The sequence below is a fragment of the Lampetra fluviatilis genome, chromosome 16 (assembly GCF_964198595.1).
Source record: "Lampetra fluviatilis chromosome 16, kcLamFluv1.1, whole genome shotgun sequence".
Classification (NCBI taxonomy): Eukaryota; Metazoa; Chordata; class Hyperoartia; order Petromyzontiformes; family Petromyzontidae; genus Lampetra; species Lampetra fluviatilis.
This window is the reverse complement of record NC_136290.1, coordinates 14,069,167-14,087,005: the sequence shown is the minus strand read 5'-3', so window position 1 is coordinate 14,087,005 and position 17,839 is coordinate 14,069,167. Positions and strand designations below refer to the sequence as shown.

General features: G+C 55.3%; 2 protein-coding genes across 7 annotated transcripts in view; both read left to right on the top strand.

Moving 5' to 3' along the window:
• The window catches only part of LOC144936429 (solute carrier organic anion transporter family member 1C1-like), a 44,878-nt gene extending 33,681 nt beyond the window's left edge, over window positions 1-11,197 (top strand). Inside the window, exons 16-22 of the mRNA XM_078863479.1 lie at window positions 4,049-4,134; window positions 5,153-5,221; window positions 5,681-5,691; window positions 7,659-7,742; window positions 9,653-9,726; window positions 10,141-10,265; window positions 11,152-11,197. Of these exons, the coding sequence (XP_078719605.1) occupies window positions 4,049-4,134; window positions 5,153-5,221; window positions 5,681-5,691; window positions 7,659-7,742; window positions 9,653-9,726; window positions 10,141-10,265; window positions 11,152-11,197 (495 nt within the window). The remainder of the gene's footprint in view (window positions 1-4,048; window positions 4,135-5,152; window positions 5,222-5,680; window positions 5,692-7,658; window positions 7,743-9,652; window positions 9,727-10,140; window positions 10,266-11,151) is intronic.
• Window positions 11,198-16,720: 5,523 nt separating this feature from the next.
• The window catches only part of INSC (INSC spindle orientation adaptor protein), a 30,726-nt gene continuing 29,607 nt past the window's right edge, over window positions 16,721-17,839 (top strand). For all 6 annotated transcript variants that reach the window (XM_078863809.1, XM_078863811.1, XM_078863810.1 and 3 more), the window contains exon 1: window positions 16,721-16,784. The gene's annotated coding sequence lies outside the window, so the exon portion shown is untranslated. The remainder of the gene's footprint in view (window positions 16,785-17,839) is intronic.

Here is a 17,839-nt window from a genome sequence, read left to right as displayed (position 1 = left end):
CTCTGCGTGAATGCAGAGTCACGCCCAATGAGCTCTGGCGCCCGAGGAAGTTGCCACTCGCTCGTCACCGTTGTTGCGCTCGAGTCCAATGCGTTGGAGTTGGGAGGAGCGGTGGTGCAGTGGTTGGGAGCACCGCGCGATGGGCCCGGGCCTCTGAGAGGTGGCGAAGTTGTTGTCGCGAGCTGATACCTGCAGCACCGTTTCGAGCAAGCCGCACTGACCCAGCGAGGTGAAGTATGGTCAAACCATCCTCGGACGACGCCGTGTGGGGAGGCCTTCGTATAGCAGTGGATTGAGAAAGGAGCTGTACACTTCGTGTCATCATTCGAGTTAAACGTTAAAATGAAACAGACCCTGTCTAATTATCACTCCTCGTTTGCTTAAAGCTTCGGTCTGCATTTGCTGTTAATGATCTGCGGCAGCCCAGTGGCGAGAAACGCACGTGGGAGTTCACGGACATCACTGTCGTGACAACCTCGCAATCTCTCATCACCATCATCAAGAACATCACCATCATCAAGAACATCACCATCAGCCATGGTCGATCCACTGCTGGATGAATGCCCCCCTCCCCAGGCCGTCGCCACTTCTCGCGATCCTGCGATGCAGTAATCAAACCCAGGCCATGCGACTCGCTCTGAGCAATCATCGCTCCATCTCCTTGTTGCGCGATTCGCAGTTCCTGGCTGCCACGCAACAGTGACGAGTGTTGGCCGTCGACCGTCAACCGTCTAGCGAGGGGCCTGCCGCAGCCCACTCACTGCTCGAGTTAATAATTATAATAATAATACAATAACAAGGCTCCTCGTTTACCCAGGAAAGTGTCGCCGAGTCTCAAGATTCATGTTCAAGAGGGTGCTGCTACTGCGGTATTACATGACGAGAGGTTGGCTGTGAGTGAGAGGGGTTAACACACATACTAAACTCCGCACAGATAGATTCATGAATTCACCGCTTCGCTGCCAACTCCTGACCACCTCACTTCCCAACTACTACAACGCCTGGAATGTGTCCGTGCAGTCTCCCATCTCAGCTACTGACCAGCAGTGGATAGACAATGGCTGATTGTGTTTTCGCTGGTAGGCTGTGTTCTTATTTTGCCCCCTGTTGTTGTTGTTGTTGTTCGGCACATTGTCCAACGGTTCGCTCCACGTGCTGTGTGTGAGCTTTTTCAGGAACAGCATTGCGGACCAACCAAAAATAACATCGGATAGGCAACAGCTGGTGATGCTGGTGATGCTGATGATACTGATGATGATTCTGATGATGATACTGATGATGCTAATGATGGTACTGATGATGATGGATTATAAGACGTCCACAAATACACGCGCACATATATGCCGGATTATAAGACGCACCCCCAACTTTCTTTTAAACTAAACTACTAAACTATTTTAATTTTAACAGGTAAGGCCCACTGAGCTATTTCAACAACGACCTGGCCACAAATGATAGTTCAACGAAGTGGCTTATCACGTGGGAACGTGTCGCAACCAAATATTTTCTATATTGATTTGAAGCTTTCGTGACTGCAGGAATCCATACTCTTTGGTTCTTTCGGTAAAGTCACGTCGGTAGAAAAAATAATAATAGATCACGACGTTTCGATCGCAACGCAAACCTGATGACGATTACTTGCGCCGCGATCGAAACGTCGTGATCTACTATTATTATTATTATTATTCCTACCTACGTGACTTCATCGAACGAACCAAAGACTACAAATACTTTTGATTTAAAGCTTTCGTGACTGCAGGGATTCATATTCTTGGTTCTTTCGGTAAAGTCACGTAGAAGGGAAATAATAAAATAATATAAATAAACAATACAAATTATCACGACGTTTCGACTGCAACACAAGCAATCATCATCAGGGTGTGAAATCCACAGCAAGAAAATTTGAAAAATTTGCAGTCGAAACGTCGTGAGATTTTTTAAATATTAATATTATTTTATTATTTCCCTTCGACGCGACTTTACCGAAAGAACCAAGAATACTGCAAATACTCTCAGCGCGCGTTTCTAAATGCACCGACAGAACAAAAAAAACTAAAAAAAGTTCCCTCTTCAAATCTGTAGAATACCGTCCAAGTAGAATTTGCTGTCTATGCAACGGCAACTATCCTGCAGTGAGAAGAGGAGTTATATAACTGGATGAGAGTGTCGCAGGAGGAAACATGTCTCCGGCTCGTAGAGAAGTCATCTTATTTCCTGCGCGACTAATGTCATTACGTTGCCCCATGGTCTTTTGGCCGGTGCGGTCTCGATGCGGGCAACGTGGAAAGAGGGGAAGGAGGGGGTGGGGGGGGGAGTTATGCCAGTTGCCGATTTGATTTAGAGAGTCAATCGATAGTTATGAGGATTGATGGCTGGGTGGGGGAGGGGGCGAGGGGGGAGGGGGCGAGGGGGGAGGGAGCGAGGGGGGAGGGGAGCGAGGGGGGAGGGAGCGAGGGGGGAGGGAGCGAGGCGGGAGGGAGCGAGGGGGGAGAGAGCGAGGGGGGAGAGAGCGAGGCGGGAGGGAGCGAGGGGGGAGAGAGCGAGGGGGGAGGGAGCGAGGGGGGAGGGAGCGAGGGGGGAGGGAGCGAGGGGGGAGGGAGCGAGGGGGGAGGGAGCGAGGGGGGAGGAGCGAGGGGGGAGGGGGGAGGGGGCGAGGCGGGAGGGAGCGAGGGGGGAGGGGGCGAGGCGGGAGGGAGCGAGGGGGGAGAGGGCGAGGGGGGAGGGGGCGAGGGGGAGGGGGCGAGGGGGGGAGGGAGCGAGGGGGGGAGGGGGCGAGGGGGGAGGGGAGCGAGGGGGGAGGGAGCGAGGGGGGAGGGAGCGAGGGGGAGGGAGCGAGGGGGGAGGGAGCGAGGGGGGAGGGAGCGAGGGGGGAGGGGGCGAGGGGGGGAGGGGGCGAGGGGGGAGGGAGCGAGGGGGGAGGGAGCGAGGGGGGAGGGAGCGAGGGGGGAGGGAGCGAGGGGGGAGGGGGCGAGGGGGGAGGGGGCGAGGGGGGAGGGGGCGAGGGGGGAGGGGGCGAGGGGGGAGAGAGCGAGGGGAGAGGGAGCGAGGGGGGAGGGAGCGAGGGGGGAGGGGGGAGGGGGCGAGGGGGGAGGGAGCGAGGGGGGAGGGAGCGAGGGGGAGGGAGCGAGGGGGGAGGGAGCGAGGGGGGAGGGAGCGAGGGGGGAGGGAGCGAGGGGGGAGGGAGCGAGGGGGGAGGGAGCGAGGGAGCATTGTCTAAACGACTTGACGTCACGAGACGACTTCTTGTGACACACGGTGACTAAAAAAGACAAAGATCCCCCGTCTAGCCTGAACAGACCGTTGGGGCAAGTGCTGTTAGCGAGCACATATGAAGGCCGGCACGGCACACGAGGGGGTGGGTGGCCAGCACCACACCCGGCCGCCTTTGTCTCCCCAATGGGGATGTTAACAGATCGCACCAGGTACTCATTTGAGGCTGAGTCGACCTAGGGGAGACTCATGACCGGTTCAAATAATCGGCGCTGGTGTTGACCGTGAGCGGGAATCGAACTCGAGTCGCCGGGTTCGTAGCGAAGCGCGCTAACCGCTACTCTAGACACGGTGACACACACACACAGATACGTACTAACACAGAGTGACAGTGACATATACACACACATCGTCACGCACTAATATACACACCAGCACAACGAGCTACAATTTCACACACAGTGACACAATGAGAGTAGCACACACGAATATATACGTGAATATACACATGTATATGCACATTAATATACACGTGAAATAAACTAAACAGCTTTACACTGACACAATCATTGACAGTGGCACATAAACATACTGATACGATGGAAACCGCGACACACACTCACAAAAACAGCGTCGCTCTCCGTTGCTGCTGGAGGGCGACTGCCTCCAACTCCCCAGCGGCGTCCTTCACGAGCCTCCTCTACAGAGGCCGATCTTGACACCGCTGGTACCAGTCATCGGCAAGTCCACTCAGCTCCTCATCCTCCTGTACCACATCACTCTATCTCTTCTCTAGCCCGTGCCGCGCCCGTTTAGCCCCCTGTAACGGGCCAAACAGAATCTGACTGGGCACGCGGTGGCTGGCTCTGTGGGCTACGTGACCCAGGCAACGCAGCCTCGTTCGCCGAAGGAGCTCATCGATGGGTTTGCGTCCAGATCAATTCAGAGATCTGTGAGCTCCTCCACATTTCGCAAGCACAGAGAAGAGAGGACATAACCGTGACCGAGATGACCCGTAGCGTCGCAGAGAGCGACAGGCCGCGTGGCTTCCACGCAGCAGCGTTATTTACGCGCGCGACCGATGACAAGATAATTCCGCTCGACTGATTCGGAATAAGAACTCTGCTGTCAAACCGTAGCGAGTCAGGAGCACACTGCTCCGATACGGAAACTCCTCCACTCTCTGCACACGTGCCTCGTCACTCGTGGGGAGTTGAGGTGGTGGAGGGTTTGATGACATCAAGTGCGCCAGGCAGGCGCTATATTTTTGTGGGACTGATGGTAAGGCCCAATCTCTTAGTGTCACGCTCCAGGTTCAACGGCGCAATCTCCGACTTTTATCATAGTAAGCAGCAATTTACCAGATCATCCGCATGCGTAACCTGGTTGATCAATGGGGAGTCATCCCTTAACCGCACCCGGGCATCGATCAGCCTCCCGTGCGTTTTGTATCAGATGGAGATTCTTACAGCCACGCGCAACCTCTCGAACGGCGTGATGAAAGAAGATGTTAAATAGTGCAGGGACCAGAGAATATTCCTGTCCTCACGATCGGCCGCCTTTGTTTCCCCAGTACTGAAGTTTACACATCGTAGCAGGACGACATAGCGAGATGATCAGGGCCGGTGCAGATGTATGGCTGTGATGTTCGCCGTGGCCCGGAAGGGAACAGGAGTGGCTGTGTTCGGAGCGCAATGCGCACGCACGCGAGAGAGACACGCGAATTAGACACGTGTCTCCTCGCCCGCGCATACCATGCCTCCCCCGCATCATGTTAGCAGCCCCCCTTACCCCCCTCCCCCCAATACCACCAACATCCCCCCCCCCCCACAAAACCACATCTCCTCCAGCGACCCCCCCCCCCCCAACATCCCAACCCATCCAGCCCCTCCACGCCCCAGCCTCTCTCGGTATAAATATCCCGTGGCGTGATGCGGGACAGAGACAGAGAGATCGGCCTGCCCTGGGGCAAGCGGGAGAAGGAAGCACCCAAGCCGAGCCCAGCCATCAGGTGAGACTGACACACACCTGTACACACCCCTGAGCAAAGACCACCCGTGTAGCCTTCACAGACTTGGGGCAAGTGCCGTTAGCGAGTAGCACCGAGGAAGTTCGGCGCGGGACACAAGGGGGTGAGTGGCCAGTAACACGTCCAGCCGCCTTCGTTTCCCTTGTGTGGCGATCTTGACACACTGCACCTGTTACTCATGTGAGGCTGAGTCGACATAGGGGAGGCCCAGGACTGCTAAATATAGTAATCATGTTGATCGCGAGCGGGAATCGAACCCGGGTCGCCGGGTTCGTAGCGCAGCGGGCTAACAGCTGCACTACCGCTCCCCACACCTGTGCACACCTGTGCACACCTGTGCACACCTGTGCACACCTGTGCACACCTGTGCACACCTGTGCACACCTGTGCACACCTGTGCACACCTGTGCACACCTGTGCACACCTGTGCACATCTCTAAGCCCAGGTCCACGTAAGCCAAAGTGGTTTCTTGTCTCGCATTGAGCAGTGAATCATTGGCCATCTCCCTCCGTTTTCAGTTCACTCAACTCGTGATGGAATTTCCACATTCCTTTGATGGGGGCGAGGTTATCCTTCCTCCATAGGCGACAACCACTTGTTGAAAAGTAGCGCAAAGTAGTTACTCGTTTTATCCACCATGATAGGATGATGATCTGAGATTACTCGCAGGCTTCCGCTTGCGAGCCGCTCGCTCTACCGTATACTTACAGATGGGATCGCAAATATCATGAATATATTTTATACAAAAAAACTATATATATATCTATTATTACGACGTCTCTTCTGCCACAACGTGGCGTGTCCGTCACAACGACAACGTTCGATGCGTCTCCACGTCGTCTTCGTGCGAGCTCCTGGACGCTGCGTGTACTCGAGTCAACCGTGGCGATATCGAACCAGGCTCATCCCCGCTCAGCGGCCGAGATCCCACGAGTTGCATGCAGGGTGATTTGACCGTCGGCATGAATTCATATTACTGATATCAACATTCAGTGCTTGGGTAATCCACTGCTGGATGAAGGCATCTTCCTCCTCCACGCCATGCCATGTCGGTCTACGGGTTGTTTCGCCATACTTCACCAGGCGGGTCAAGTGCAGGATGGTCGCCACTGATGTTAGTCGATGATTATCCCAAAGGCGAATTATAATAACACAATACAATCCTGGTTGGCAGGGGGTTGTCTCAGCCCATCAAACCTACGCGATCGATAAAGTAAGTACCACGTTGTGGCGAAGTCAGCAGTGTATGGTTGTCGTATGGGATAGGCTCGCCCCTCCTGTCATAGGAATGTGGAATTTACACCACGAGCTCGGCAGGGCTGTGGACAGGAGACGATCACCGATGCCCCGATGCTCGTTTGAGCAGCAAGAGATCGCTCGGTCCAGACCCTCAGTGCTGTCTCTGACAACAAAGGTTTCCATATCGATGGGACCTCTTTGCCAGTTTCAAAATGATGAAAAATAAGAATAGGCTTTGCCCTTGCTAGCAATGAAACAGGTGATAGGCCAATTAGTTTTAAAAACAATACATACATGAGCAGAGCATGTTTGTTGTACGTTTTGCCGCAAGTGTGTTTGGTTAATGCAGGCTTGATGCCGTGCAATAGGGCATCTAATTAGTGTTTGAACGGGTAAAGCCTCTTCTTATTCATCCACATCAAATGTTTCCGTCGGATCTTTGGCAGGCACGTGGCAAATGCCCTCACCTCCAGCCACAGAGGACATCTCTCAGAAAATTAAAAGTACCCCGGACTTTTTTTTGTCAATAGGTCAATGATCCTGACCCCTTCCATTGACCCCGTAGCGTAATGAGAAGATGATCCTCGCCTGTGAGAGCGGAAGTTCGCCAGCGGTGGTTCGAGCGAGCCCGACTCTGCTGCGGATGTCGAGACTCTGTGTCGAAACCGGTCGGGAATCAGAATCAAGATTTGTATTCATACTGCAGGAATCCGATGAGCTACGAGGCTATTTAACACAGATGTCCAGCAAGGGACGGGTAAGAACGTAACACAATTGATGAGTCGATTTTGTTGAATTTACGCACGCCCAGATGTGTAAGATGGGCTGTGTATTCGAGCGTGCGGCTGATGGGATGTGTGAGAATTAACTTTCATTTTGGTCTTTACGTGGAGAGGCGGAGATGCGAAGGAGGCATTGCTCGCTAGCCCCGTGATTTTTCTCACCCTCTCAATGTCCGTCTCGGTGCATCAGCATCAGTCGATATCGAAAGAGCTTCACCAGATTCCCAAAACGAGCCGTCGATCGGCTAAATCACTGATCACTGAATCTGTCATCGCTGCTTCCACGGAAGGATTGTAGATGTTCGGCACTCGCGGTTTGAGGCCCTGCGCGATCTTGTCCTGCTCTGCGATGCTGACCTCGTCTCGCGCTTTGCGGCGTGACCCTCGTTGGCATGAGCCGGAGCCACCGGGCCCAAGCCGTGTGGGCGCGAGGACGCCTCCAACGCACGCCCAGAGGCACACTTTGCAGCAGCGAGCATTGGTGACCGCATCTGTGCTGATGAGTCCTGATTACAGCGAAACCGGCCCAGCGTGTGCGCATCATTGTTGCTGCTGCCGCTGCTCTCAGTTGGTGTCATATTTCATCGAGATTATTTTGATGTACGTATAGATGCGTGTCTGTATAGCTGTGTGTATATATAGATGTGTGTGTATGCATAGTTAGATTGATGTATGTTGAACTTCTTTCGCACCGTACGCAGCCAACCGTGCCAACCGTAGCATCGTGGTCCTCTCGAAGACGATAGGACCACGACGCAGTTCTCCAGCAAATGCGGAGTCGTGTTTTGCACAATGCACGAAGGCGGAGCGCTCTTAGTGCATTTCTGTTGTTTGAAACTCAAAGTCGCTGAGCACAGGGCTCAAAAGCCCAAAACGCCAAGCGGGCAGTCACAAACAGCACCGTTATCATAATAGTTGAAATCGACAAAGAGTGTAAGGCGTTTCTTGAACTGAGCGGAGGTTATTGTTTCTGTAAGAGTTGGGGGGCCAGAGACGATGGTGATGACGACGACGATGGGGGAAGGGAATCCCAGAGGGGAGCAGCGCGAGGAATACAGCAGAGAGAGAGCAGTGAGGTGCAGTGTGGTGAGTGAGTGGGTGGGTGGGTGAGTGGGTGGGTGGGTGGGTGAGTGGGTGGTTGAGTGGGTGAGTGGGTGGTTGAGTGGGTGGGTGAGTGGGTGGCTGAGTGGGTGGGTGAGTGGTTGAGTGGGTGGGTGAGTGGTTGAGTGGGAGGGTGAGTGAATGAGTGCTTGAGTGAGTGTGTTGTTGTGACCTGCAGTGTGGTGGGTGAGTGGGTGAGTGAGTGGGTGAGTGGTTGAGTGAGAGGGTGAGTGAGTGAGTGCTTGAGTGAGTGTGTTGTTGTGACCTGCAGTGTGGTGAGTGAGTGGGTGAGTGGTTGAGTGAGAGGGTGAGTGAGTGAGTGCTTGAGTGAGTGTGTTGTTGTGAGCTGCAGTGTGGTGAGTGAGTGGTTGAGTGAGAGGGTGAGTGAATGAGTGCTTGAGTGAGTGTGTTGTTGTGACCTGCAGTGTGGTGAGTGAGTGGGTGAGTGGTTGAGTGAGAGGGTGAGTGAGTGCTTGAGTGAGTGTGTTGTTGTGACCTGCAGTGTGGTGCTGGTTGAACGCAGTGGTGGATGATGAGATGAAAGAGTCGATGTGGTGGACCCGAGTGGAGGAGCAATCAATGAGTGGAGTTAACGGCAATATCAGCTCCGGTCGTAGCGCTCGAAGAGGGATAAGTAGGCGAATGACCAAGTCACCGGAACGCGCTCAATCTCGCAAGCTCAGCAGGTCTGGGCCTGGTTCGTGAGCCTGGTTCGTGCTATCGGCGACTGCGCTCTGTGACCAACCAACCGGCACGGCGCGGGGGAGACACTCATCCAGCAGTGGATGACAAGCGTGCTGTACATGTCCAGGGGGTCGCTCCTTCTCCTTCGCTGCCCACCTCCTTCCCCCCACCCCCCACCCCCCACCCACACTGCCCCCTCCCCTGCTCGGTAAATCACGACCCGTGCCCTTTAAAACGAAGTGACGGCTCGCATCCAGATTCACGGACACGCATCGCTCCGTGCGCGCGCAGTCGAGGGCTGGCGGCGATTCCTCGACAGCGCCCAACGCACCGAGTGCGCTGCGTGTTCGGAGAGAGAGAGCGGTGTGCTCAGTGGTTAGCGCATCGCGATACAATTTCCCATCCTCGGCCGAAATGAGTGAAGGGTGATATCTGAACCGATCCTGGCCTTCAGCTAGGTCGACTCAGCCTTAACTGGGCGCGGAGTGTGAGCATTGGCCCTGTGGTAGACAAAGGCGGCCGTGCGGGTTGCGAGCCGCGTCACTCCCTCGTGCGCCGTCCCAACCTTCGCACGCGCTCGCTAACAACCCTCGCCGCTGCGGGCAGCACGTGCCGAGCACATCGCTCGAGCCACGGAGTCCGCGAGTGCGTTCGGGTCGACCGACAACGGCAGTCGCAACGTGCGTTGAACTTCTTTGGCACCGTACATAGCCGATCGTGCACTATCTCACTACCTGCCGTTACGTTGCGCTTAAACACATCGTCTGGTGATGCTGCTGCTACTGCTGCTGCTGCGTTGGCAGCGGTGCACAATTCACAAAAGCACAACCCCCCACACACTTAGCAATGAAAACACCGTGGCATTTAAAAAGGTAACGTATATGATACGCGACGTTTCGGGAAATGAGCCTACTTCGCAATGGGTGTCGCACCGCGTGGCACACGACCGCGCTATCTCACTGACTGAGCGTCGCATCTCGCCAAGTCGCGTGATGTCGCGTGATGTCGCACCGTGGTCGCGTCGAATCGCGTCGCACACAAATGCATCGCCCTGTTGGTGTCGCGACAGCCCTGCTGTATCACTCCGGCAACAGCAGCAGCCGCCGCAGCATCCGCAGCCGCCGTCCCCGCTCACGATGTCTCCGCGCCACGCGTCGCTCCTCCTCGCCTGCCTCGTCCTCTCGGCTCGGCTCAGCGGCTCCAGAGCCGCGCCTCCAAGGTGCACACAACACGCGCGCGTGCGGCTCTCTCTGTGTCTCTCTCTGTCTCTGTGTCTCTCTCTGTGTCTCTCTCTGTCTCTCTGTGTCTCTCTGTGTCTCTCTGTGTCTCTCTGTGTCTCTCTCTGTCTCTGTGTCTCTCTGTGTCTCTCTGTGTCTCTCTCTGTTGCGCTGTCTCTCTCTGTCTCGCTGTGTCTCACTCTGCCTCTCTCTGTGTCTCTCTGTGTCTCTCTCTGTCTCTGTGTCTCTCTGTGTCTCTCTGTGTCTCTCTGTTTCTGTGTCTCTCTCACTCTGTCTCTGTGTCTCTCTCACTCTGCCTCTCTCTGTGTCTCTCTGTCTCTCTCTCTGTGTCACTCTGTCTCTCTCTGTGTGTATCTGTCTCTTTCTCCGTCTCTCTCTCTTTCTCTCTCTCAGTATCTCTCTCTGTCTCTCCCTCTCTTGCTCCGGCAGTATATATACTACAATTGGAATGATACAGAGAAGATTAGCATACCATGGTCTTGTGATGCCTATTTGAGGCTAAGTCGACCTAGGGGAGGCCCAGAGCGTGTATCAAACCCGGGTTCGTAGCAAAGTGCCCTAACCGCAGCGCTACCACTTACTCACTCACTCACCCACCCACCCACTCATTCACAAACTCACCCCATTTACTCACTAACGTATTCACGAAAGCTCACCCAAGTCACACACTCATTCATCCACCCACCCACTCATTCATCCACCCACTCACTCATCCACCCACCCACCCACCCACTCACTCATCCACCCACCCACCCACCCACTCATTCATCCACCCATCCACGAACGCTCACCCACCCGCCCACTCAACCACGAACTCACCCACGAACTCACTCGTCCGCTCCGCCACCCAGGCTCGTGCTGGAGCAGGGAGGCCCTCCGGGTGTGGCGGGCAGGCTGCTGGGCGCGCTCGTGAGCGGCTACCTCCGTCCCTCCTCCAGCGACGGCAGAGGGCACCAGCAACAGCAGCAGCAGCGAGAGAACGATGAGGAGGAGGGGGGGCAGTGGGAGTCGGAGCCCCTGGGATGGGATGGCAGGTGAAAGCCCACACCTCGCTGTCTTCCTCCGTCGGAGGTTCGCAGTTCGATACCAGTAGGCGCGCCCTGGAAAATACTGGCGGGTATCTTCACCGTAAAAACGAAGCTCCGTGTGTTTCACAGCAGACGTTAAAGACCCCCCCCCCTCTCTCCGTGATGTCACTCGCCAGAGCAGGCCACTGTTGTGCCGGCGTCACGGTTCAAGTTTGCCAAATAATAAAAAATATCCGCAAATGGCACAATTGGGTTCACACACAGAAGTAGCAGTGGCGCAGTAAAGCCCGCCTTGCAGGCCGGGCCCTGATCCATACCCCTACCGACACGTGGACAGCTGCCACTGGGGGTGCCCCCTTCGGCTGTGTTGAGATGAGACGCAAGTCGCGTGACGCGCGTGGGGCGCTCTGCGGACGAGGGCGCCTCTTTCAGAACCAACGCTCTGAATCAGAAGCAGAATATGTCGCTATCCTGGTGGAATCCGATGAGCTATAAAGCTCTTTTTCACAGACGTCCAGTAGGGGCAGGTCCGAACGTTACAATAACAAACAGTACAACACCACGATTGGAGTGCAAGGTATAAAAACGCTGCTGCGTTGGCAGTGGTGCACGAGCACAAACCACAATTATAATCGACGACGTTTCGGGCAATGGCCCTTCTTTTAAGACAGTGGTATTGCCGAGTGTGTAGCACGTTTAAAACATAAAGTCAATATCAGTGTCACCTCCAAGTGTCACTTCGTCTGTTCCCCTAATCCCCTCCCGCACCCCGCCGCCCCCTCCTCCTCGCAGCCCCGAGCGGGACCTCGCGGTGTCCAAGCGCTGCGTGGGCCTCAGCACGTGCATCCTGGCGGACCTCACGGACAAACTCCATCGGCTCAGCGGCACGCGCACCAACGTGGGCGTCGGGACGCCTGGCCGAAAGCGACGCGCGGCCCCCTCTTCCTCCTCCTCCTCTTCCTCCTCCTCCTCCCCCGCCGGGATCCCCCGGGGAGGCTCCCAGGGCCCGGGGGAGATCGCCTCCCCCTCCTCCTCCTCGTCCGCCTCCAGCCTCAAGCCGGGGTCGCTCCCACCGCGTGCGGTCTGAACCTGGGGGGGGGGGGGCGGTGGCTGCTGAAGTCGTTTGCGTTCCGTGCCTCCTTCTTCCCGTCTCTCTCTCTCTCTGTTGTTAAATATCTGCGACTTTATTCTATCTGCGCCCCACCCACCCAACCATCCACCAACACCACCCTAGCCGCCCCCCGCCACCCGCCACGAGCTCGTGTCCCCGATGGGAGTGTGCGCGTGTGAGAGATGCAGCAGGCGCGGGGCTCTTCATCATCATCATCCACGCGCGTGTCCGGGCGCGTGGATGAGAGCACGGAGGCATGAGTGCTCACCGAGCCGTGGCGAGCGCGTGTTTGTGCGTGTCTGTGCGTGTCTGTGTGGTGTGTCTGTGCGTGTCTGTGTCTCTGTTTTTGAGGGTGGGGAGCGGTAGTGTAGCGGTTAGCGCTACGCTGCGCTACGAATCCGGCGACCCGAGTTCGATTGCCGCTCACGGCCAACACCAGTGGCGATTATCTGAACCGGTCCTGAGCCTCCCCTAGGTCGACTCAGCCTCAAATGAGTACCTGGTGAGGTGTATACAAAACATCGCCGCTGGGGAAACAAGGGCGGTCGGGCGTGGTGCTGGCCACCCACCCCCTCGTGTACCGTGCCGGCCTTCATATGTGCTCGCTAACAGCACTTGCCCCAACAGTCTGTTCAGGCTACACCGCGTTATCGGGGTATGGCCGTAACAGTGGGCCAGCCGGCGGCAGTGTGGGGTGAGGGCCTGACCCGCTGCACGAAATGAAACCTCTAAAGAGCGGAATTCAAGGTCAAACGTCTTCAATGTGGTAGGACCCTCCTGAAATAGCGAGTCTTGAGACTCAGTGAGGTTTTTATTTATTTCGTTCGTCCTCAATGGTAAATAAAGTGTCCGGTGGTATTGTCATTTGGCCAAAAATGTCCCACCTCTCGTGCCACGGGGTAAGCTCCGTTCTCGAACGCCAAGTCACTCCGAGACGTGCACTCCTCTCCACGTGATCACCTGCAGCGATTGCGGTGTTTACTTTGGCGAAGGTGTCATGTGTAAAATCGGTGCCCCGTTCTGAATGTGATGTACACCATCTCTCGCTTGCTTGCCCTGCCCCCCTCTCTCTCTGTGTATGCATATGACATGCAATTATATATATAAAACCCGTAGTCCCGTGCAAATATGTGTGCAGCATTGGTGCATTACGCGCATCGCTATTACATGCATATAGATCATGATTAATTATGATAATAACAATACTACATGTCATAGACTGTGAATAGTCGTATCTGTGTCGGGTGATTATATAAAACGGCTACGTGTGCTGATGATGCTGAGTCTAATGCACATGCCTTCCAAATACACACGCGCACGCACGCGCACGCACGCGCGCGAACACAGAAGACGACGATGATGCTGCGTGTAAATTAAAAGTATCCAATAAATATTTTATTTATCAAAAGTCATGCGAAGCGCACGTTTCGGAAGTCCCTACCTTTGCTGCATGCCACAGGAATCCGGGTGTGGCCAGTTGGCATCGCTACCCCCACAACCACCACCACCACCACAACCACCACCACCATCAACAGCAAGCCACTACGATCGTCTCAATCGTTATCCATCATCATCATCATCATCAGCAGCAGCCACGTTCAATCCACTGCTGAATGAAAGCTTCACCACGCTACTGCGATGCAGTGAGCCGCCGAGCGATGGCCCATGAGAGCTCAGCTTAATTCATCGCTCCATCTCCGCGGAGGAGATCCTCACGGGCGCGATTTTCTCCTTTGACTGCCACTCCGACGTCAGTCTCGACCGCCGGGGTCATCGCCCCATCCTCTGGCCACGCGTCTTGCCCAAGCTCGCCCACCAGTGCACTTGGAAGTCATCATTTGTGAGATGGATGGACTTGTCCCCGTAATGGGAATGTGGAATTTCGCCACTGACTCAGGCCAGACATTAAGATGAGAACTGCTCCCCCCATGCCCCCCATACTGCTCGTCAGAGAGGCATATAGGACACACATCACATTACTGCATTGTACACAACACTCACACGCAGGACACACTAAGACACGCAGAACACATGGACACACTACACACACAGTACACGCCACCCTCACACAGCAACACGTATATATCATTATGTCGGGGGAGTGGTGGCGCAGTAGTTAGCGAATTGCAGTTGAACCTCGTGATCTAGGTGTCATCAGTACAGCAAACTCTGGACCGGATTCGACCCATCTGGGTGCAATCAGCATAGTTCAGCTCGTTAAACAAATGCTCCTGGATTACCCAGATGTTATTGGCAAGGGCGCTCCAAATAAACCCCCCGGAGTTGCTTGTTTGAGCAAATGCTGCTCTGATATGATATAGGCGTGGAAAGCCAATAGGCCGATGGTCTTATGTATGTGTACAGTTTTTGGAAAGACAGATCGATGTTTGTGATTTTGCATATGCTTTGAGTCGGTATCTGCTGCTCATTTGCAGGCCAGTTGGGTTAAATCAGCGTGGGAGCGGAGCTTCCCGTTCTCACGCAGCCACCGAGCTAATTGGCGTCTAATTAACACCGCCCTGGACACGGCGCGGCTACGCGTGGGGGCTTTGACTTCGCACAGGAGACGGACACGAGAGAGAGGCTCGCGGGGAGACAAAGGAGGCGCGCGTAGCCCGAACGACGATGTGGCGGGACTTTGGGGAGTGTCTGCTACTTGTAGCGAAGAGCCGTGGTCTTCTTGGATACACAGTGAGTCGCGGAGACTGGCGAGTGAGTGAGTGAGTCTGATATGTTTCATCTCTATCGCCTGAATTGTAAGCACCGTACGGCGTTCCGGATGTGCTGGCCTGGCCAAGCATCAATCGGAATGCGTCCGCGCCTCCAAACATCTCGGAAGCTGAGCGGGGTTGAGCCTGGATAGCTCTTAGATGGGTGACCATCACCAACGTTGTCAGTTGTAGTATTCACTGTTGTGTCGTGCTATGCTCTAACCGTCTCACGTCTATGTTGCCAAGATGATCATAATCAACCAATGCGGAATTGTGTGGGTTGACTGGAGTGAATGAGTCAATAACTGAATTAATGATTTAGCGGCTGAGCAAATGAGTCAATGGCTGAGTGAATGAGCTGGTGGCCAAGCAAACGAGTTGGTGACTGAACTAATTAATTAATCGGTCATGAGTTACTGAATTCACGTGTTGAGTGACTGATTTATTGAATAAGTGGAAAGCTAGCGAATGCGCGCTCGCGTGAGCTAGCGATTGAAAGGCGGATAAATCGCTGAACGGATACACCAGTACTGTAAACGAGCCGGTGGCTGAAAGAACGACTGAATGAGTGGAGGATGAATGAGCGGCGAGTCGGTGACATTCCGCGCGTATCGAGACGCGCGTCGTGGCGTCGGCTGCCGCCGCGCGTGGGATGGGTGCCAGGAACCCTGAATGCGGGGCTCGGAGAGAAGAGGGGATAAGCCGGGAGTCAAGGGGGTAGCGCAGAGGACGGAGGGAGGGGGCGGAGGGGAGGGAGTGAGGGGCCCCAACATCTGCTCCTCAGCCATGGTTCTTAACCTTCTCCATAGACACACAAAGACAAAGGTCCCCCGTGTAGCCTTGGGCAGACTGGCGGGGCAAGTGCTGTTAGCGAGCACCTATGAAGGCAGGCACGGCACAAGCATGGGGTGTGGGTGGTCAACACCACGCTCGGCCGCCTTTGTCTCCCCAGTGGCGATGTTTGCACATCGCACCAGCTACTCGTTTGAGGCTGAGTCGACCGAGGGGACGCCCAGGACCGGTTCAGATAATCGTCACCGGTGTCAGTGGCCGTGAGCGGGAATCGAACTCGGGTGGCTGGGTTCGAAGCGCAGCACGGCAGGTCGCGTTCGCCAGGGTAGAGTGTGGGTAGAGCTCCCACCTCGTCCCAGACGCCTGGGACAGCGTGGGGCAGTGGGCCACGTGGCTCTCTCTGGAGCTCTCACCAGTGGAGGTCCCTTCCGCCGGAAGCGAGCAATTGCAGGGGCTGCGCCTTCACCGTTTAACTTCCACTGCCCAGTCCGCGGGGGAAGTACACAATCTGGTGAGACAAAGGTGGTGGCACCCCCCCCCCCTCAACACCCCCCCCCCTCAACACCCCCCCCCATGCCCCTCCCCCCTCTCCTCACTCAGCCCATCCCCTCGAACGCAATGTGCGCTCACCAACAACGTCATGCCCGACAGTCGATAAAGCAGCCACGGGAACAACAACAAGGGAGGCTTTGTCTCCCCCCCTGCCCCCCCCTGTCCCCCCGTCTCCCCCCCCCCCCTGTCTCCCCCCCCCCCTGTCTCCCCCACCCCCCCCGGGACTCCTGGCTGTAAAGAGTTTTTTTTTCTCCGCCGGGAGTCGCGGTCACACGGAGGCCTGGGACTGGGAAGCGGTGAGAGTCGGTGAGTGAATGAGTGAGCGAGTCAGGGAAACGGTGAGTGAATGAGTGAGCGAGTCACGGAAACGGTGAGTAAATGAGTGAGCGAGTCACGGAAACGGTGAGTAAATGAGTGAGCGAGTCACGGAAACGGTGAGTGAATGAGTGAGCGAGTCACGGAAACGGTGAGTGAATGAGTGAGCGAGTCACGGAAACGGTGAGTGAATGAGTGAGCGAGTCACGGAAACGGTGAGTGAATGAGTGAGCGAGTCACGGAAACGGTGAGTGAATGAGTGAGCGAGTCACGGAAACGGTCAGTAAATGAGTGAGCGAGTCACGGAAACGGTGAGTGAATGAGTGAGCGAGTCACGGAAACGGTGAGTGAATTAGTGAGCGAGTCACGGAAACGGTGAGTGAATGAGTGAGTCACGGAAACGGTGAGTGAATGAGTGAGCGAGTCGCGGAAACGGTGAGTGAATGAGTGAGCGAGTCACGGAAACGGTGAGTGAATGAGTGAGCGAGTCACGGAAACGGTGAGTGAATTAGTGAGAGAGTCACGGAAACGGTGAGTGAATTAGTGAGAGAGTCACGGAAACGGTGAGTGAATGAGTGAGTCACGGAAACGGTGAGTGAATGAGTGAGCGAGTCGCGGAAACGGTGAGTGAATGAGTGAGCGAGTCACGGAAACGGTGAGTGAATGAGTGAGCGAGTCACGGAAACGGTGAGTGAATGAGTGAGCGAGTCACGGAAACGGTGAGTGAATGAGTGAGCGAGTCACGGAAACGGTGAGTGAATGAGTGAGCGAGTCACGGAAACGGTGAGTGAATGAGTGAGCGAGTCACGGAAACGGTGAGTAAATGAGTGAGCGAGTCACGGAAACGGTGAGTGAATGAGTGAGCGAGTCACGGAAACGGTGAGTGAATGAGTGAGTGAGTCGCGGAAACGGTGAGTGAATGAGTGAGTGAGTCGCGGAAACGGTGAGTGAATGAGTGAACGAGTTACGGAAACGGTGAGTGAATGAGTGAGCGAGTAACGGAAACGGTGAGTGAATGAGTGAGCGAGTTGCGGAAACGGTGAGTG